General features: G+C 53.6%; 1 protein-coding gene across 1 annotated transcript; it reads right to left on the bottom strand.

Annotated features, from left to right (window-relative positions):
- Window positions 1-6,378: 6,378 nt before the first annotated feature.
- Window positions 6,379-21,973, bottom strand: SERINC2 (serine incorporator 2; the record flags this gene model as incomplete). The annotated part of the gene is made up of 10 exons (XM_084243570.1): window positions 6,379-6,514; window positions 7,705-7,932; window positions 9,275-9,416; window positions 9,690-9,780; window positions 10,960-11,129; window positions 12,026-12,163; window positions 12,557-12,636; window positions 13,053-13,243; window positions 13,731-13,892; window positions 21,935-21,973. The coding sequence occupies 10 exons, from the start codon at window positions 21,971-21,973 to the stop codon at window positions 6,379-6,381; spliced, it is 1,377 nt and encodes a 458-aa protein (XP_084099696.1).
- Between the last annotated feature and the right edge of the window lie 287 nt (window positions 21,974-22,260).

The following is a 22,260-nucleotide window of genomic DNA, read 5'->3' as shown; positions in this document are numbered from 1 at the left end:
CCGGGGAGGCCCCTCTGGTGAATCCTCTTACCCTTCTGCACATCTGCCTGTACCCCAGTTCTTCTATGCATAAATAAATAAATCCAAAAATAAAATAAAATTAAAAAATTAAAAATTGGTCAAAATTCCTCTTCATGAGTTCTGCTTTCTAATGGCAATGAACAGATGATTTTAAAATGCAGACAATATAGTGTAGTAAAGAGAAAACCATGCTATGAAAAACAAATAAAACAGAAATAAACTAAAAATAAAACAGGCTTAGGGCGTGAAGGAAGCCAGTGGTTGTAACCTCTTCAGTGCCTCAGGCCTCTGGGGGTCTGTTGAAGCCTGAGGGCCCCTCTCAGAATATTTGCACAAAATAAAACCCATAGGGGCCTCCCTAGTGGCGCAAGGGTTAAGTCTCAGCACTATGAAGCTATCTGCAGCCACTGCAGCATGAGTTTGATCCCCCGCTGGCCAGGAAGCCAACCCACATGGCAAGCAGACCTCTCCTGATTCACCTGCTGCTCCCCTCAGCAGTGTATTTCTGTCAATCTGCCTGTTCTGCTCCCCACTCTGTCTCTGATGAATCCTCTCATCCCCTGCACCTCTGGCCTGCATCCCAGTTCTTGTATGCCTAAATAAATAAATCTTTAAAAAAAAAAAAAAGAAATGAACCACTGACATATTCAAAGCTTTGAGAACAATGCTTACTTCCTATTATATATTCCATGACGATGGTGACAATGATCATTTACTACTTGATTTTATACCCATTTCAAAGATGAACAAAGGTGAGGAAACTTCCCTAAATTACCCAGCTGAAAAACAGAAGGGCAAACCTGGATGAGAAGCAGCTTGCCTGGTTCCAGAGTCCCTGCTCTTTCTGGAACACAACTCTGCCTTCCCAGAGCGTGCTATCCAAAACAGAGAAAAGTCACTGCTTTCAAGCAAAAAAGAATTTAATACAGGGAATTCGATGCTCGCAAAGAGAGAATCAGGGGTAAAGTCAGGAGGTGCTGCCAGACACTGAAAATGGCCACTGGGGCGAGGGAGAAGTCTGCAGACTACGTGAATTCACGTTCTTTCCAAAGGTCATATAAATGTGTCCAATTGGCTGAACCTCAGTCACACCCGGAGCTCTATCTCTAACCCAAGTAGTCTGAGAAATAAGTCTTCAGCTGTCTAGACCCGCAGCAAGGCAGGCCCAGGGAGGAGGGGTGATGGGTAACGTATGGCAGCCCACTGTATGTGCCGCAGTGTGCACTCATGTATCTGTGTGCACAGTGCTCTGTACACTCTGGGTGTGTACATGCATGCATGTGTGCATGCATGTGCTGGGGAAGGGAGTTGTTTGTGGGAGAAACAGGCCATCAAGACCAGGGAGAAGTGGCATTATCAAAGAGACCCTCACACGCTTGGACTGTAGCTCCTGAAAGCCATTCTGCCAGACTGTAGCCGTCCTACCATCCAGTCCTACCTCATTGTTATTACCACTGTTATTATTTTATTGCAGTAACACTAGTTTACAAGACTGCCCATGTTTTAGGAGTACAGGTTCACCACTCTTCAAATGTATGTTACCCACAGCACACCCACCATGAAGCTCCAAAGTGCAGCCCCCACCGCAGCCCTCTAGGCCCCTCCGCCCTTTGACCCCACCCTTCCTCTTCCTCTCTGGAACCTCAGAGTCCAAGGGCTTCAATATTTACTTAGGGGAGATTAGCACGATGCCCTCAAGGGCTGTCCAGATTGTTGCCAACCACAAGATTTCGTCTTTTTTTGCAGCTGCCTAGATTCCACTGTGCGCAGGGGCCGCATCTTCCCCATCCACTCGTCGGGCAATGGGCACTTAGGTGACTTCCTACCTTCTTATTTTACTAATGGGAAAAGCAAAGCCAGAGGAATCATGTCCCTTGTCCAAGGTCATACTGCAAATCAGGGACATTTGGCCTAAACCCCAGCCAGGTACCCTGGGAGTAGGCTCCTGTTTTCCACTTCAGGTGTGGCCGGATTCCAGAGAGATTTTACCTGAGGATCCTTCCCCATCAGCCCTAAGGCCCCCTGCAGCATGGCCCTCACCTGCTCAGCAGGACTCCTAGCCTGTCTCCAGGAAGCACCTCCCACTGGCTCAGTGACAGCAAACAGACCCGTGCTCAGTGCCAGGCCGTCTGGCAGGTGGGCGTGGAGGTGGGTGAACACAGAGCTCATGATTCACTCTCCAGTGGTGTGGGGGATTCAGGTAAATAATTGACCATAAACAGGCTTGATAGCTAAAGTGATTTTCACTGTGGGTAACTCAAGAAAGAGAGCATCTGGTCATGGCTTTGTACCAACTCTCTTTCTCTCCAAAGCCCTGTTCCACCAGCCTGGTGGGAAATCAACCTCAGCCATTCTCCACTGTCCCCTGCAACACACACTGGGTCCCTACCAGGAAAGCGCAGTGGTCCTGGGGTCACAGGCCACAACAAGGCTGTGGACAGAGCAGAATGAATTAGTCACTGTCCATCAGTCCACTCTGGTTACCCCAGCCCCGCAGGTCCAGAGGATCCTGGACTGGAAACTGTTTCCACCCCTCTGCACTCTCATCAGCTCCCCCAAGCTCTGCCTGCTCCCCGGCTCAGCAGAGACTGGTGCCCCACCCTTGCTCATAACACCCACAGCCGTCTGTCTCCCCTTCCAGTCATGAAGAACTTCTCTGGGGTCTGGGAAAAACCATTCACCTGCCTCCCCCCCTCTATCAAGTTCCTGAGGGGTACCCGCTCCTCCCTCCAGGAGGTACCTATGGGCCCGCTTCACCTCTCCCCCACACCCAGAAATTCCACAACCAACTGGGTCTTCAGGATGCCAAAGGTAGGAGAGGCATATTTACAGGTAACCTCTCTCCTGTTTCCTGCACTCCTTCCAGCCTCCCCCAAGGCAAGGAAGCCCAGAACCTTCTCCCATATGTTTGCCAAAGGAGCAAAAAATCAGTATCTAAAAAAAAAATCAGTAACTAAAAACTATCAGTAACTAAAACTATCAGTAACTAAAAAAACTATCACAATTTCTTCTGTTACTAAACATGTTAGTGCACTATCTAAACACATGTGCACACTTATTTATAAATGTATGGGTGTGTGTGTGCGACACTATTGCTCCCCAATAGCCCTGAGTATTGAATGTGTTTCTCCTGTTTATTATTTTTATTATCATTAAAATTAATGTCCACCTCACCTGTCCTGCGTTAGAAATACATTCAGCTGCAAGGCATTAATACCCAACCAGCAGGGCCCTGCATATATTGGGGTTTGGTTTTTTTTTTTTTTGTATAACAGAAGGTTGGAGTCAGGCACAGGGGGCAGACGGTGTGGCTCAAAAGTGTCTCAGGACCCATTTTCCTGCAGGCTATCCCTTCGGAGCCACATTGGTTTCACCTCCTCGGAGAGGCTTGTTGTCTCACTGCCTCACTGTCCCAAAGTGGCTGCTGCTGCTCCAGGCACTGGGCTCACATTAAAATAGGAAAGCAGGGGAATGAATGGTGCCTTGTAAAAGAAAAGAAGCTTTTGGAGAAATGCTTCTTAGCATTCCTGTTTGGATCCAATTAGCCAGAACGCTGTCAGGAGCCCACTAACTCACAGGGAAGCTGCAATGAGGCTGCTTGGCTTTTTCTGCCTCTGTGTTGGAGGAAGGCAAGGGAGAAGAGGCTTGAGCTGAATGTCTGCTGGTTAACCAATGTCTACCTGCGCCCCCCACAACCCCAAGCATCAGTTTGATATTTTAAACAGACACTATTGCCATTTTACAGAAGCTGCAGCTGAGCTGCCAACACTGTAAGACAATGATGCAGAGAGCTGGGGGACCAGCACGCTTTCCATCAGGCTCCCCACGTGATCTTCAGGCTCTGCGCTCACTCTGCCCAGAGATATCTGTGCAAAGTTGCTCCAGGGCAAGCAGGGCTGAGGCTGCCCCTGGATCTCCGCAGTAACTACAGCCCAGCAAACATCCCCGACAAGGCAGCCCCGCGACAGGAGGGAAGGTAGAGGGGTGGGAGGAGGGAAGGAGGCTATGTGGAAGCCAGGGTTCTGGACAGCAGATGAACGGACCCCCAGCAGATGGGCCGAATGGGCTTCTAGTCCCTGGCTGGGCAGTGGGTCAGCACTGATACCCGCTCCACTGCCTCACTGGAGGGAACAGAGACTAAGGAAATGCAGAGGGAAGGTCCCTCAAGCTGGCTGGGGCAATACAAGCTGCTTCTTGGCATTGGTGGCCTGCAAAGTGGGACCTGAAACTCCTTCACCAGGCATTTGGGGTGACATCAGCCTCACCCCTGCCTCCTGCCCTGCCAGCCCACACCAGCCGGGACCTGGCACATAATTCATGCTCACTGCCTGCTTGTCGAATGAATAATTGCAATACTGTAGAGCAACAGGAGTACAAACGTGGGACACAATCACCCACTTACACAAATGCATAAAAATGGTGATTAGGAGCATAATGTGGGCTTTTTCTCCCAAAGGTGAAATAGGAAAGAAATTAAATCTCGCGGTGGGGGTACAGGCGGTTGCGGGGGGCAGATAGTGGTGGTAGTGGTGCCTAACTGCTCCTTTGGGCTGAAAGACCCCAGTGAGCAAGCGCATCCACAGATCAGTTCCCAAATGAGAGCTGCCTTCCTTCACCCCTGCCCAGGCCAGGCCCCACGCTCTGTGCCCTGGGTCCTGGCACCTACCTCTGGCTGCTGCACCCTCCATTGTTCCATGGAAATCTGTTTAAAATAACACTCTCACCATGTGACTGCTCTGCTCTAAACATGCCAGCTCATACCTTCACCTCTTCTCTCTCGCTATACAAGCCTCCATGTCTCCCCTATACCTGGGGATAATATCTGGTCTCTTCCCCTGGTCCTCACCTGTGCGATATGGGTCTGGCCCCTCATTCCAAGTTCCCATGCCCTCCTGATACCCACAACACTCTCCTCACCCCAGCACTTTGCATTTCTCATCAGTCCTTGAATACCCCACTTTCTCTTGCTCATATGCTGCCCTCTCTGCCTTGAGTAGTTTTGCTCCCCTTGAGCTGGCTGAGTCCCGTCCATCCTCAGAACTCTGTCCTGATGCCCAGCCCGTGTCAGGAGGCTTCTCGGTGAATTCTGCATCTGTAAGGCCGCTGCCACTGCACCTCCCGCTGCCCCACACACCAGGAGCTCCTTGAAAGCAGGCTGTGTCCTTGGCCACAGCATCCCCAACAAACCCACGTCAATACCTACTCGTTACACACAGGAGTAGAAGAGGTGAAGGCCCATGTCTAGTCGTCACAATGTCAGGACCAGGCTGGGGCCCCAGCTGGGAGCCTGTTCATCCCCCACATCACTGTGTGCCTCAGGAGGTGGGTGGCCTGCTTCGTCTGAGCCTCACAACAGCTTGGGAGTGGGTGGCATTTCTCCCGTCTGATGAACACGGCACAGTGCCCAGCCAGAAGGGTTTGCCTGGAGCCCCTGGTTCCTGGGGTGCAGGTCAGCTCAGCACCACTCAGGGAGGAGCTCATCCCTTGAGGCCTAGGGATTGGTTAGCTGCTTCTCTGTACTCCCCATGGCACCTGGCCCAGAGCAAGTACCAGTGACTAGGGGAGAGAGGGAAGGGGTGGTGAGGAGTTTGATCAGCAGGACCCAGAAGTGGGCAGGGCCTTGGGGTCAGCACTCTGGTCTCACCACCCCTCAAATGGATACTGCCCCAGCCTCTGTGGTCCCCTTTTTTGACCCCAGAGTCACTTTTCCAAAGCCCCTCCTTCTTCCTTAGCCTTCCGTCCCCCAGGCTCTCCATGAGGACAGAGCCCAGGTCCCTAGGTCTGGCCCCGAGGGCCCCTGGGGCCTGGGCCCAATGAGTCAGCCTCCTCAGGCCTGGCATTCTGCCCCCAGCCCCCACACTAGCCCCAGACGGGTCAGGGACTGTACAGGGAAGGGTCATAGGACACAAAGGTGCATGCACTGGCTTGTTTATTGGGCAGTCTTGGAGACTTAGTAAGGCACAGGGTCCAGGAAAGGGGTGGGTACCCTGGGGGCAGGGCGGGAAGGCCCGGGCCTCAGTGCCGGGCACCCATTGTGGGGCATTCTCCCGCTCTCTGAGCGGCTCTGAGCATTGCTCTTCTTTTGGACCCTCTCCTGGGGAGCCTGAGAACAGGGGCCCTTTTTCCACAAGAGGGTGAGTGTGGGTGACAGGGGGTAAGGGAAGGGAAGAGGCAGCCCCGTGGTCGGGCAGCGGGAGGGTGAGCTCAGGCGTGGCCCTGATGCTCCTCATCCCTGAAGGCACTAAGAATAGAGGGGCCCAGCTCCTGGGCAAGTCCTGGAGGGGGCAGGGGCAGAGACTCCATCCATCCACATTCATTAGCCCCGAGGCACCAGGTGGGCAGGCTGCAGGCGGCTGCTCAGCTGAAGTCGCGGTTGGGCAGAAGGAGAGGGGCCACCAGGGTCCACAGGTAGAGGAGCAGCCCTGCCCAGCTGGCACAGATCTTCACCCACACCGCGGTCCACGTGCTGATCATCTTCCGGGCCTCTCCGGGTCTGCAACAGGCCATCACCCCAGTGAGCTTGACCCCAATCTTAGAAACTGGGTCCTGCCTGGCCTTGACGTTAGGACCTACTTATAATCCCCGATTTCAACTCTGGCTCTTACTCTGTACCTCTCATCCCCATGCCTGACACGGGCCTGATGACCCTAGACACAGCTATTGGCCTGTGCCGCAGACCTGACCCTGATCTCAATTCCAACCTTGACCCCAGTCCTAGATGGTAATTCAGCGGGCTCCCTGGTCCCCGGGGATGGCTGAAACCACAACAGTAACAAACCCTCTCTGTGCTATTCTTTCACCTATACTCACATACATGTAATTTTATAAAGTGGGACTAGTAAAAGATCAACAAAAATAACTAATAATACAGTGCAGATATAACAATATGCTGTAATAAAAGTTACGGGAGTGTGCTCTCACGCGCTCTCTCCTTTCAGTGGGCAACTGAAACCGGGGAGTGTGAAACTGTGGGTAAGAGGGGGCTGCCGCACTGGGGTCTGACTCCTGCTCCCTGACTTTGGGACCCCAGAGCTCCTAACCTCCATCCTGACCACTAACACCGACTCTGACCCTTGACTCCGTAATCCCACTCCTGACTCAGTTCTGATATCTCTGGGCCTTGACCCTGTGACCCCAGTCCTGGCCTCTAACCTTGTGACTCTGATCTTAACTCCTTGGCCTTGCTACTTCAATCTAGCTTTATGACCTCTTAACTCCAATTTTAACCAAATGACCAAATTTGTCACTTGATTTGGCCCTAATCCCAGCCCTTGACCTCTGGACGCCTACCTATTCCTAACCTTCTCACTTGGACTCTAAGCCTCTCCCCCTAATCCCAACTTCTCCAACTGTGATTCCCAAACCTGACCTCATAATCCAAGTCACCACCCCTGGTATGCAAACGCCATCTGCCCTGCACAGGGCCTGCCTGTGAGCCTCACTTTCCCCACCTCCTGTGAACTTCACTTTTCAGGCACTTAGTGAAGGTGTCAGGAACTGAGAACACTAGTGCCGAGGCAGGAAACTAGGGCATGCAGGAGGCAGGCTCTTCGGAAGGCCCCAGATAAGACACCTCCGCCCCCAAGCCTGAGTAGTCAGCACAAGCCAGGGAGGTGCCAGGGGAGGGGGCATGTGGCCCAGGCACCCCATTGGCCCTGCCCATGTCCAGCAGGCCCCACATACCTGTACCAGTTGGTGAGTGTCATCATGATGTGCAGGGAGGCAAGCAGCAGGCAGAAGTGGAAGAAGGAGTAACTGTAGGTGACGCCATCCTGCTCATTGTCAAAGGCCCGAACCTCGCCGCCCAACACTTGCTGCTGCTGCTGCTGCTGCTGCATGACCTCCAGCATGGGCGGGCACTCCTCTGTCTGCATCAGGCTGTTCACCTGCGGGTGGTCGGAGGAGCGCAGACTTCGGGGAGGGAGGAGGGCGGTGGTCAGGTAGGCGGCACCAGGGCCTTGGGAGCCATAGCAGTAGCCACAACCATAGGAGGCGCATGGTCCCAGACCCTTGGGTGCTAGTGACCTGATGGTTAGGTCTTGGGCCCAGGAGTCAACTCTACCCCTGAGTCTGTGTTTTCTCCACTGTAAATTCAGGATAACAGCACCTCCCCTATAGGACTTCAAGGAGGATTAAATAGAATAAGGATGTAAAGGCCCCAGCACTGCTCCAGGCCAAGAGCAAAATTAAATAGAGTCACTATTTTCTGGATGTTCAGGTGCGATTTCTATAAACATGTATTGAGTACCTAGAACTGCGAAACATGTAGCAGGTACTACCTTCACCAACAGTGTTAATAATTAACGATGCTCATTTGCAATTAAGTTTGTTTCCTTTTATTAGATGTCGGTAGTTTTACCAAATGACGTCCCTTTTCTTCAAGTTCACAATAAAAAATACGAACAATTATAATGATTTTGTCATTGCTTTTCTATCATGAAGTCTCGGTGTCTTTCACGGTATTTAAGAGTTTGAGACACACTAATTTGCCAAACCAGCTTACCTTTTGAAAAAAATGTGAAACAGGAGACCTAGATTCCAGCCCCACCGCAGAGGGTGAGAAATCACCCCTGCTGAGCTTCAACTAACATCACCACCATGTGGCAATCTAGTGCTTTAGGGAGTTCAGATCTGGGGAGATCACTGGGGGCTGCACCATCACCCGTGGCCCCTGCCCTGGTGGCGGTTTATGCTTCTTTGCTTTCTGTGTTTTAAGAACTGTGCTAAGAGGAGATGTAGCAGTCTGGCACCAGAGTCCACACTCATATGCCCTCGCTAAGAAGCCCCTTTTAAAAGAGCTGCCATGTGATCATTAAGTACAAGCCTCCCTGTCTTGTGGGAGCACAGGAGCATGAGAGGTTATCACCCTTCTTTTACTGAGGAGGACACTGAAGCTCAGAAAGGGGGAGCCACTGACCCCAGGCCACCCAGCAGGTGAGTGATAACACCTGGACTCCCTGACCCCAATCCAGGTCCTTCCCCGACCTCACAAGTCCCTGCACCCACCTGAGCTGAGCATGTGGCAGTTTGGTGTTCAGTTAAAGGCCCTGAGTCAGGAGGCAAGGCCAAGCCCCACCTCTGTTGCCCCATGATACGGTGTCCCCTGAAGGACTGAGTTTCCCCACCTGCACAAAGCAGGGACTGGACATGCTGCTTGCCAGGGGCACCTTGTAACCTGTACCTCAGCTTCCACCTCCTCCCCTTCCAGGCCCCTAATCATGATCCCTCCCCAGATGCCATATCCCCACCATACCTGATGAAGAGGGTGCACAGGAAGAAGACGATGAGACCCACGATGCTCGGCGCATCCCACCAATGAGTCTCATAGTTCTCGGGGCCAGCCAGGCCCGAGCCATTGCTGAAGCGGGTCAGCAGATGGGGGTTGCATTCCTGGTCTGGGGATGGAAGCACAATCACCCTCAGCACCGGCAGGGCAGATCTGAGGAGCCAGGTAGCCGTGAGGACAGGCAGAGAGCCAACCCAGATGGACACTAAATTCCAACCCCAGAAATGTGCTGAGCAGATAAAATGTAAAGACAACTCCAGGATGAGAAGGGGCCCTTTCTCCCCCTCGAAGAACTGTCTGGAAATGGGCTGTAGCCATGATATGCCCAGAGGGCAGCCGCTGGCCCGAGGACAAGGCCCACCTCCTCAAAGGGCTTACTCACCCGGGACGTTGGACAGGGCTAGCCAGGTGACAAACATGGTGTAGAGGGTGATGACTGAGGCCTGCAGCAGACCTGAGTTGGGCTGAGCTTCCTGGTAAAAGCAGTCCATCAGTAAGACCCTGCCAGACCTGAGGAAGCCCACTCACCCCCAAGCAGGAGGCCTCAGAAACCCCAAACACTCTAGGACCATCCCACCCCAAACTCTTTGGGAAAATACCCTGTTACCTACCACCCACCTCACTCACCCAGGGGATGGAATCTCATAACAGATTATTGCTCTGTTAAGAACTCTTCAAAGGGGGCATCTCATCACACTCTGAGCTAAAGCCTCCTGGTCTACACCTGACCCCCTGCCAAACTCCTCACTGCTGACCACACTCCAGCATGGAGGCCTCCCTGCTGGCCAACCTCTCTCCTACCCCAGGGCCTTTGCACTCACTGTGACCCCTCTCCCTTACATGTTTCTCCCTGTTTACTATCCAGTCCCTCAGACAGTTCCTATTTAGTAGTCAGACCTCAGCTCAATCAGGACTCCCAACAAGGCCCCTAACCCCTGACTACCACAGCCCCTGCTAGCCCACCTACCTTTTAGCCACACTCCCTTTTATTTTCACATAGCACTTATTCAAAATCGCCTTACTTGGCCTAGTATTCTCTGTCCTCACCACACACACACACACACACACACACACACACACACACTTGAAAATATAAATCAGAACTCCACAGTTAAAAGCATAATCTCTGGAGCCAGTCTGCCTGGGTCCAAACCCCAGCTCCACCGCCTACTAGCCATGTCACCTCACTCGAGTCTCTACCTCTCTAAGCCTCCCACCTTCTCATCTGCAAAATGGAAATGATGATCAGTGCAAGAATAAAATGATATGAATGATAACAGCCAGGGTGTGATGGGCATGCCATCTCGTATCTGATGATATACACACTAGGCACTGCTCTGAGTGTTCATAAATGTGACCTCAACCCTGAGAGTAACTCCAAATAGTAGGCATTACTATTGGCATTATATCCCTTACTTCTACATCTGAGGCATTACTCCGTTCTACATCTGAGAAGAGGGAAGCCTGGAGCGGTTAAGGCACTTTCCAAAGACATCCAGCAAGGAGATATGGAAGTCAAAACTCCAACCTAGGTAGGCTGACGTGGGCGCCCACACTCTTAGCCCAAGCCTCAGAGACTGACAGGCCCAGCCTCAGCCTCCAGGTTTCCCACAACAAGTCCCACACACCGTGGGGCCTGGTTTCAGTCTTACCTGGACCTTGGGCAGGACAGCAGCAATGGAGACGCAGACACAGAAGGTGAGGTTGAGGCTGATGAAGATCTTGCCCTCGTGGCAGGCACCAGGCTGGGTGTAGTAGACGAACATCAGCGCCACAGCCGCGAGGGACAATGAGTAGAAGAGGAAGGTGAAGAAGAAGAGGCCTGGCCAGGAGGAGCAGCAAAAAGGGGGGTCAGGAGGTCTGTCTCCTTGGCTTGTCACTCACCAATGCCTCTGTGAGGATCTGCCCTATGTTGAACTCAAACAGCTCACTTGCCATAAGTAAGGCAACCGTAAAAATAAAACAAGGGATATAAAAGTCTTTTTAAAAATTAACTAAAAAATTTAACGAAAAGAGAGAAAATGAATTAGCCTTGTGCTGATCTGCTCTCTCCATCAGGCAGTCTGGTGGTTGGGGGGGACAGGAGGGCTAAATCAGCACCCAGGTGAGCCTTTTTTCTTGATCCATCAGGGAGAGATGAAAGAACTAACTAGGGACTCACACCACCACCGGGGTTTCAGTGACCGATTGTCACTTGAAGTCTGGTCTGCCTGTGTGTGGCCCTTTCCGCAAGAACAGCCAAGCCTGGGCCTCCCTGGTGGCGCAGGGGTTAAAGTCTAAGTTCTATCAAGCTATTGTCAGCCACTGCAGCCTGAGTTGGCTCCCCGGCCAGGTTGCTGACCCACAGGGTGCAGCAGACCTCTCCTGCCTCACCCGCTGCTCCCCTCAACAGTGTATTTCAGTCAATCCACCTGTTCTGCTCCCCACTCTGTCTCTCGTGCATCTTCTCACTCCCTGCACCTCTGCCCTACACCCCAGTTCTTGTATGTATAAATAAATAAAATAAATCTTTAAAAAAAAAAGAAAGAACAGCCAAACCTGACCCTCCAAGGCCTCCCCAGTTCAGCTCTCCCCCAGCACCCCCTGAAGTCACCCTTCACACATCCCCTTTCTCTACATCTGCCCTGAGATGCCCTCTAGGTTTGCATCTAGTTGCAGGGACTCCTGAGTTCCGAGGTCACACCAGGCCCCTCAGGGAGGCCAGCGGGCAGCACTGACCTGCGTACCATGCCCGGGAGTCACATTCCTCGGCCTTGCACAGCCACCGCTGGTTCCAGCAGTGCGCAAAGTCAATGAACAGCACCAGCTGGATCAGGATGAAGAAGAAGGAGCCTACCACGCCAAAGTAGAACCAGACTGGGGGGGAGAAGGGAGTCAGGGCAGGAGGTCGGTCTGGGGGGCAGCAGCCTGAGAGCCAGGGCCTGTGAGCCCCCCGCCCTGGTGCAGGCACAGTCCCACATGCTCCCAGTTACACACACTTAGTCATTCAGCCACCATTTGTGCCATGCCCTACATGGGGACGCTGAGAAGCCAAGTCCCGGCCCCAGGGAGCCCCTAGTCATGCACAGAGAGGCAGTGTGGCAGGTATGGGTCAGGAGCAAGGTGGGTTCCCCCAACCACCCCTCTCTGCTCCTGGAGGGGGGACAAGGACCCAGCTAGCAGTCAGGGGTCCATGTGCCAGGGCCAAGAGCAACCTCCACCAGCGCTCCTCCCTCTGGAGACCCACCCTCTCCCCCCCAGGCCGCCTACTGTCAGAGAAGGAGCCATCGGGGATGTAGAAGGCGCCCACGGTGATGCCCAAGAAGATCAGGAATTTTAAGAGCCAAAACCTGGGGGCAGAGGGAGATGGATGAGTGCACAGGGGGAGGGGACAGGAGGTCAGACGGGACTGATCTCCAGAACCGCACCCCCAAAAGAACAGAGGTACTTGGAGAGGTGCAGTGGCATTTCTGGTTGTGATGGGCATGAAAAATCTGTCCTAGTCCTAGAAAAAGCCTGAGGGGCAGAGGAAAGGCCCATGTCAGGGTGAGGGTGTCACCTGGGTTCTAGCCCCAACTATGTCACAGAGTGCTGTGTGGCTTGAGGTATGTTGTTGCCCTCTCTGTGCTTTATTTCCTCATCTGAGAAATGGGAATGACCAAATGAGCTGATCTCTCTGCTATGCCCTCCTGGCTGCCTGAGGGGCGGGTCTGGGCATCCCTGAATCGGGCAGAAAAGGGGAGAACCACTGCAGGAGGGTCCTCACCCGTTTTGGATGGCAGCCCTGGGGTCCCGGCTGCTGCGCACACAGATCATGATCATGGTGAAAAGGAAGAAAAAGGCCGTCATAGCAAAGCACATTCGGTACACAGCACGGTGGCCGAGCAGGGAGCCACAGTCGATGTGGCCCTGCAGGATGACGGAGGTCCCAGATCCCTCCTCACACACCCAGGGCAGCTGTGGAGACAGACAGAGCAGCGTGAAGACCCCGCCTACCCACCCACCACCCTGGGCCCGTGGGAGCCTGATCCTCCTTCCATCTCCCACCCACCTCTGGGGCAGAGGTCTGCGAGTGAGCCCCCCAGAGACAGCGGGTCTGTTACATCCAGTCTCCGAGGGTTTCCCTGTTCTCACCCCCACAGCTTCAGGATTTCCCAAAGTGGTGATCAAGCTGGGCTTGATCCTGAGAGCAGGAACCATTTGCTCCAGGCCAGTGTCACGGGGGTAATGCTGATTAATACAAGCTTTTCCAAGGGGACCGTGGTTTATGAGAAATGAGAATTCCCAGGTGAGGTTTAACCCCTCTCTCCTCCCCATGGCCAAGGGCCATTGGTGCCCCAGACACTCCTGCCACCCCTTCCTGACTCGCTGGATCCCAAGCCTGGGCCCCCTTGCCTGAGCCCTCTCCAGACACGGGGCCGGCGCCTACCTCCCAGGTGCTCACCTTGTGTAGCTGACTCTCCACACTGGGACTCAGCATGATGATGCACACCAGCACCCCCAGGAGGAGGAAGACGGTGAAGATGAGGCGGGTCACGGTGGAGTTGGGGCTGGAAGGGCAGCAGCTACACAGGATGCAGGGGGCAGAGCCACAGAGGCAGGAAGCCTGTGGAGACAGCAGGGGTGCCCTGACTCCTGCCTCTCCCCTCCTGTGTCCGAACACACAGCACCCACCACCTGCCACTGGATGCCTCCAAGTCTGCACTTAGCCCAGCTGAGCCTCACCAGGCAGGGTGCTCAGCAAATCAAGCCCCCAAAAGGCTGAGTGACACTTTTTCTTCCTTTGGAGGTAGCAGAGTAGTAAAAAACAAACAAACATCTAGGAGGAGCCTCCTTGATGGCTCAAGGGGTTAAGTCTCAGCACTATGAAGCTTTCCACAGCCACTGCATCACAAATTCAATCCCCAGACAGGGAGCTACCCACATGGCGCAGCAGACCTCTCCTATCTTCCCGCTGCTCCCCTCAGCAGTGTATTTCAGTCAATCTGCCTGTTCTGCTCCCCACTCTGTCTCTGGTGAATCCTCTCACCCCTTGCACCTCTGGTCTGCAACCCAGTTCTTACATACATACATAAAATAAATCTTAAAAAAAAAAATCCAGGAGGCCAGTTCTGCCACTGATAAGCTGTGTGGCCTTCTACAACACACTCAACCTCTCTGAACCTCAGTTTCATGTTCTATAAAATGAGAATCATAATGTACCTACTTTGCATGGCAGTTTTAAGAATGAAAGGAATTTTAAATTGTATTACCTCAGACTTCCTTTTCCCCTTAGTTTTCCTCCACAGGACTTACTATCATCTGAAGGACTTGATATTTTGCTTAGGTTTGTCTGCCTCCCGTTTCTAGCATGTAAGCTCCTATAGGACAGGAATTGCTGTCTGTTTTGTTCACTGTGGTAATCCCAGAGATTGGAACAGTTCCCAGCACTTAATTAGGAGCTCCATGACTGTTGAACAAATGTCACGTATGTAGCAGATTACCAGACCTCCAGAAACAACAGGCACAGGATAAACGTGTCTAATTAATGGAGTGAAGAACTGTTCTTGGCTGTGACCTGCTTTGGACAGGAGAATTCTTGGGGCTTCTCTGCACAAGCTAGTAGCAGCCTCTCCCCTCACTGGACTGGCTGAAACACTGAGGGGGATGACGCCATACCATTCACAACTAGTACTCCAAAAGCAGACTCACCCTGAGTTTGAGAGGCAGGTCTACAGCCCAGCCTTTGAAGAATTGTGCCCGCATCTAGTAAACATATGGTAAACTGTTAACCCTCCCCCAAAGAGCCCCAACTCCTCACTTAGGTATTTGAGTCTGGAGAGCAAGAAAGACCCAGGCCCAGACCTCCTGGTGCTCCCAAGGCAGGAAAGACATGCAACAAACCCTTTCATCCAACAGGGGAGGTGGTAAGAAGCAGACAGGCAACCACGAGAGACCCACAGGGCCTACTTTAGATTAGGGGTTGGCGGGTCACTTCCCAGAAGTGCATTTGGATTGAGCTGAAGAATGAGGAGACCAAGGGGAAGAGTGTTCCCCACGGAGGGACTAGAGCCTGGGCAGGGCCGGGCAGGCAGGAACTGGGGCCCTGGAGGAATAGAACGAAGGTCCTGAGTGCAGCACCTCCCCCTGCAGTGACCTTTAGGGCTAACCATCCCTAGGTCCGGCTGGGCAACCAGCGCGCAGGGGGAGAACAGCAAAACCCTCTGAAGACATACCTGCTGCACCTCCCCCCCGCAGTGACCTTTAGGAATGGCTTTCGCCATGGTCCCTAGGTCCGGCTGGGCACCAGCGCGCAGGGGGAGAACAGCATAACATCCTGAAGCAGAGGAAGTACAGCGGAAGTTCCCTGAAAAGGCAGAAGCTTATCAAAAGATAACGACCACCAGGAACCACTACAAGAATGCTAAAAATCTTATCCTGTCTTTCTAGAACTACAAACTTTAATCCCTTATTTGTCTTTCTAAACTTCCTTCTTTCTTCTATAAGTCATTGCTTGTTATGTAGATCACCTCCCTGATGGTGATAGACTGAGCCCATGAGCAAGCTGATTTCATTGATATTCATTGTCCCTGTGCCTTTGGAAAACATATATATTGGTCACAAACTCAAAGAAAATTACACTCAGATTTTCACTCTTGAAGTGTGTCTGTTTGTCATTTCCTTCACCGACGCCCTGACCACCCTGCACGCTTCTCTCAACCCTGAGGTGGCCTCATCGTCTACTGCTGTGCTGGTCCGCAGCACCTGAGGACAAAGCTTCAGGAGCAGCCAGAGTGGTTGGTAAGTCTCGAGGCCAGGCTGGCATGGCAGGGCTCTGGCGTTCATCCTAAGAGCAATGGGCATTCACTTGAGAATTTATAGCCAGGAGGGACAGAAACAGCCTTACACTGAAGGATCAGCTGTGTGGGAGCAGGCTGAAAGGGGCCCCTCACTCCTCTGAGACTCCCACCTTGCTCTCTGGACCAGTCATAAGGTGTACGGCGCACTCTGGGGTAGCTGCCTTCTCAGGGAGACGCTCCTTCTTACTTACCTCTCTCACACACAAAACCAGGTGCAACATGGATGCTAAATTAAATGCTTGCGGAATGAAATCCTTCCGCGCGATCCACAGTTTAACAGTGAACCCATCCCGCAACTCTGGTACATCTTGCAGCCTTCACCCCAAACCCTGTCTCCTATCTATGGCTGCCTTTTGTGGGTGAGGGAATAAGCAAATGCCAAGAGTGCTTTGTAAACCATAAAGAGAATTCTGGCTATCAGACAGAGCATATTATTAGTCCCATTTTACAAATGAGGAGATCAGAGAGTTTTAGAACTTGCCAGAAGTCACACAGTAAGTGGACAGCAGTGCTGAGACTCAACCATAATGGCCACCATTTCTTAATAGTGAGTCCTGGCATCTAGCTACATTGACCTCACTAACACGATGAAATATGCATGTTGTTGCCTCCTGTTTACAAATGTGGAAACTGAGACTCAGAGGTGACATGACCAAGATCACAGAGAAAGTAAGGTAAAGAGCTGGGATTCTTGCTCTACTCTGCTGGCACCAAGAGCCCCCTCACTGATGGCATTCCATTTAATTACAAAACACTCCAATGATAAAAGCAATCCTTCCACTGGCAGAGAAAAACCAAGCAATTCTCAGGAACCAGATGCCCCAGTGCCCGGGTCAGGGCCTGGCTCTCGCTTGTTACCACTGGAGACACAAGAGCTGGCCCTCTGCATCCGGGAGCCTGGTCTCCCAATTCACTCTGGCTCTTGGCAGGCAAAATGTAGGTGTTCCTCACACCTGAACCCTCAGGATTTCCAAGGCCTGGTGGGCCACCAGAGACCAGGTCAGAGAGAGGAAAACATGCCTCAGTCCCCAGCGTCCTTGGGATCTGACCCAAGATCCACTTTGGAGGATCTCTCTTCAAAGGACAGAAACACCAGCCCACAGGAGTCATGGCAGAAACATGTGTCCCCCTTCCCGTACACAGAATTCATGGCGATGGTTCAAAACTGGAAAATAACACGGGGGAATTGAAAAATAACTAACTTCCCATCGACACATCAAGGTTGTCACCCAGAGGGAGCACTCTGATTTATGGAGCAGATGTGAGGTCGTGTTTAATGGGTACAGTCAACTAAATTTAACTGAATGTCAACTATTATCTTAATAAAGTTGATTTTATTATTAAAATAAACATTTTAATTAAGAAAAAAACACTAAAATAGGCACACGCTTTAGGTATTCTGAGCTTATTAGAATCTCAAGAAATTGAAGATAAGCTGAGCTGATGGAGAACCAGATCAGCAGAGTGTATGGCATGTTCAGAGTACAAAAGATAAAAGTCAAGTCTCCAGGCTGAGCACAAGGAGGACCAATGCTTATGATACACGTGAAAGGCGGAGGCGAACTATCCAACTTCCTGCACTAGGATCACCCTCTGAGGCAGTTCTGGAAAGCACCAGAACACAAAAGTGGTTGAATCTTAGCGCCAGCCAGGTTCTCAGAACCGAGAAGGCAGAAGTGGTTCTTAGGCCTTACAGCTGCAAGATTCCTGGCTGTCGGCTGTTGGTCTGTGCAGCCTCCCAAATGAGGACTCGGGCACCGACAGCCTTTGCTCTCCAATCCTGCCAATGACAAGGAGCTCACTCCCTCCCCAGGCAAGGTGGGCCGCTCGGGAGGCAGCCGTGAGCAGTGTGGCGTGCACAGTGTGGCATGGCGGGGACGTTGTCACTGAGTCATTCACACTCTTTCCTGGTTGTCTCAAGAGCCAGGAAGTCAGGTTTGGTGGACCCACTCCTGGGGCAGGTGGGTGGGTGGGAGAGGCTGAGAGCTGGGGTCACGGTTGAAAGTTATTCTGTTGAAAACAATCTGATCTTCCACTTGTGGTTTTACTCAAAAGAATGGTAGGCAGGGACCTGGACAGACGTGCTCACGGCAGTGTTACAGTAACTCAAAGGAGGAAGCAACCCAAGGGCTCAGTGACAAATGAGTGGATAAACAAAATGCAGTCCAGGTGCAAAACATGGGAAGTTATTCAGTCAGAAAAGGAATGCCATCCTCAAACATGCTACAACACAGACAAGTCTGAGGGCATCACACTAAGTGAAACTGCCCTCACCAAAGACTGAGACCCCCGGCCTTGTCAGAGTCACAGAAATCTGGCAGGGAGCGGAGAGAGAAGAGTGGGAAGTGATCGGATGGGTAAGGAGTTGGGGAAGAAGAAAAAGTTCTGGAGGTGGATGGTGGCAGTGACTGCACAACCACATGGAGGTCCTAAAGAAATGCTGAAAAAATAAAGGTAAACTGAACTACACAGTTTAAAATGGGGAAAATGATACATTTTATGTTAGGTATATTTTACAGCAATAAAAAAGAAGGGGTAGGGAGTTCTGAAGGAAGAGTAGGACGTTTGGTAGGCAGGGAAGGGAAGGCTATCCCTGCAAAGGGAATAAGGCAGGCAGAGGAAGGTGGCGTTTTCGGGCATGAGCAAGAGAAGACGCTAGAGTGGCCATGGGGGTGACTGTGGAGGTCAGGACTCTGCCCTGAAGGCAGGGGGAACCACTGCTGAGGAAGAGGCATAGCATCAAACTTGCATTTTAGAAAAAGCCCCTTGGCCACAGAATGGTCAGAAGACCCAGAGGCAGCTGTGGGGCCTCCTTTCAGGAATCCAGAGAATTCATGCTGAGGGAGGGACAGATTCTAGCATTCTCGTCATGTGCTTTAGCCAACAGCATGTCCTGCGTAGACAGGATGATGCGTTTGGGATACCATTCATTTTGATATCAAAAAAGGAGCAATCCATGTCTAATAGAGATCATGTTTCCTAAAATAAATGACAAGCTCCTTGAAGGCGAAAAGAAAACTTAAAATGGTAAAACTTTCTGTTGAGTTATGTATATTCACCACAATGAAACAAAAACCTGGTCCCAGCATGGGCAGGCCACACCTTGCAGACTTGGTGAATGACCCCACTACTGGCTTGGCCCCCTTAGGACCAGGCAAACACAGGAGAAGAGGTTGGCCCAGAACTACTCCCAGCACACGAACCCCCACACCCCGCTAAAAGGGGTCCTAGTGCCCTCTGCCATCCACTCACATGAGTCTCTTTTCTCCTCCGTGGACTCAGCTTCTTCAGCTGTAAAATGGGCTCCTGAGCAGGATGGTAAACTGGCTCAGAGCCCAGGCTCTCCAATCAGACAGCCACGGACTTGCCTGGCCTCACCTCTTCCTCAAATGTGGTCTCGGGCACGGGGCCGCGGCCCCCAGTTTCCTGCTAGACCAGCTGGCAACTCACCCCTGTCTCATTTCATCCACGCGATGGGCTGAGAGGCAGGTGCCAGTGTTCTGTCCACTTCACACACAAGGAAAGAGCAAAAAGTGAGCACCCACAGACACGCAGCAGAGAAGGGGCACATCCAGGATTCCGGGTCCATGTATGGCTGGGGCGAAATCATCTTCGCTCCCTAAGCTAGCGTCCTCATCCATGAAATGGGAATAATAGGAACTGCCTCGCTGGGGTCACGGCGAGGATTAACACAACACCCATATAAAGCGCTCACTCTGGTGCTGGGCCTGGCACCGCTCGGCAGCACTGGCCCATGGGTGCTGGCCGACAGTAACAACACAGCTGTCGGGGGTGCCCACTGGTATCATCATCTGTAAAAATGGTAACTAGGTCACAGGCCTGAGAACCAGTGAGATGGCAGGGGTGTGGGGCTCAGTTCAGTAGGTGCTCAGTAAATATCAGCGGCCAGAACCCCAAGAGGAGGCCCCGGAGCAGGGGAGGCTGACCCCTTGCAGATATCAGAACTAAGTTAGCTTCCCATCTACCCTGGGCCCGCCGTGTCCTGAGCCAGCAGCCAGGATGTGAACGGAGGGTGGCCCTGGAAGAGGCCTGGACCAGGAATCAGATTTTAATCCTGACTGTGCAGTTCCCCCATCCTGCCACTGTGCAGCCTTAGGTGAGTCAGCTAACCTCTCTGGGCTGCGCTTTCCTCATCTGAACTGGGGGTTTGAGCAGACCTGTCAGGTGCCTTCTGGTCTCAGTTGTAGGATTCTGTGACTCAGGCACTTGGCTCCACGGGGAATTCTCCACCCACTTTTCCAAGATAATAATAACCACAGCTCCCATTTGGAGCAGTCACTACATGGGAGGAACTGGGCTGGGCACTTTTTCACCTTCCCCACAGCATTATGTGGGAGGCAGATGAGAGGCACCAGAGACTGGGTGGTCTCCCCTCAACATCTTCTAGCCCCCCGCCCCCCACTGCTCCAACCAGAAGGAAATCTGGTGGAGTTTGGGGGAGTCTTCCTTCCCCCACTAGAAAGCAAATCCTTCCAGGCCAAAGATTCAGGCTGAACCCTAAATTCACTGGGGAGGGAGGGAGCTCAGGGACTATCTCATGGGTCCTCTTTCTACACACACACACACACACACACACACACACACACTCTTCACAAATGGGGAAACATGCCCAGAGAAGAGATCTGTCCAGGGCCCCCACCCCACAGCCTCTTGGAACAGATACCATCCCCAGAAAATGACCTGTAAATCTTAAGATCCCCATCGCCCTGCCCCTGCACCCCATCCTACACACGAATCTCGGGGACAAAGGAAAGCAAGTGCGGAGACTCGGCAGCCACCAGACTCCCCCCCTCACTCTCTCTTTGTGTGGGGCAGGGGGGGAGGGGGCTGCCTGAATGAACCTCAGATTTAATGAGAGAAAGCGGGGAAAGAGCGGGGGGCTGGGAAAGGGAAGGAGCAGGGGCCTCGGGCAGGGGTCTGGCTGAAACTCCTCCCCTCAGCTGGCTGCAGCCCCAAAGGGGAGGCTGGCTGCCCCTCCGACCCCCCAGGCCAGGCCACCGGGCCCCCCCACCCCAGCACACACCCCGGAATGCCCCAACCACGGGCCCTCCAGCCCCGCGCCCAGCGCTGCTCCGCGCCCCCCACCCTCGCTCCAGGGGAGCCTAGAAAGACGGCGGGGGCTGCCTCCCCACCCCCATTTCGGCGGTGGGGCCCCGGGGGAAGCGTCTGGGGCTGTTGGGGGAGTGCCCAGCAGTGAGCCGGAGCCAGAAACGAGGCCGCCACGGCGGCGGGGCCGGGAGCAGAGAAGCGGATTCGGACAGACGGAGCGACGCGCCGGGACAAAGACGGCGACGGGCCGCGGACGGCTGCAAACGGAGAAACTGAGGCAGCCGGGCAGGCGCGGACGGCCCGCCCCCCGCGGGAGAGGCGCCCCGGCAGGCGGGCGGGGGCCGGGCAGGTCGCACAAAGAGTCGGAGTGCGCGCAAGAGGCGCGGCCAGGACATCCCCAAGTTGGGCCGGAGGGGGCCGGGGGGCGATCCCCACCCTGGGCTCTGCACTTCTGTCTCCCCGATCCCTGGGACCCGCGCCCGCCGGGGCAGACCCCTCCCCCCGCCCCAGCGCGCCCCAACCCTGCCGAGGCGGTAACCCGAGCCCGGGACCGCAGCGGCCCCCGGCGCCCCGGGTCCGGCAGAGGGCGGGGGCCCAGGAGAGATGCCCGGGGGCGCGAGGGCGGGTGCGGGTTCGGAAAGACAAGTTTGAAGGCAGGAAAAGCAGAAACTACTTGGAGGAAGAACACAGGACAGAGTGCCAGGCTGCGGGAGCGGCGGGCGCCGGGATCCGGACTCACGCAATTGATTAGGGAGCAGGCGCCCAGGCAGGCCCCCATGGCGGCGGCGGCGCGGGCGCGGGCGCGGGGCGCGGGGCGCGGGATCCGGTCCGGGTCTGGTCGCGCTCGGGGCGCTCGGGGCGCTCGGGCTTGGCCCCGCCCCCGCCCCCGCCCGGCCGAGCCCCGCCCCGGCCCCGCCCCACCTGCGAAACCGCTCGACAATTTCCGGCCCCTCCCGCTTCCTGGAGCTCACCTGGGGCAGGTGCGCCCGGCGGGACTTGGAGGGAAAGTGACGGGTCCCCCCAGGATTCTGGCGGCCGTGGGAGCCGCCAACCAGACCCGACTCT

Source organism: Talpa europaea (genome assembly GCF_964194135.1).
Source record: "Talpa europaea genome assembly, chromosome: 9".
Classification (NCBI taxonomy): domain Eukaryota; kingdom Metazoa; phylum Chordata; class Mammalia; order Eulipotyphla; family Talpidae; genus Talpa; species Talpa europaea.
The sequence above is the reverse complement of the archived record's forward strand: the minus strand, read 5'-3'. Positions and strand labels throughout refer to the sequence as shown.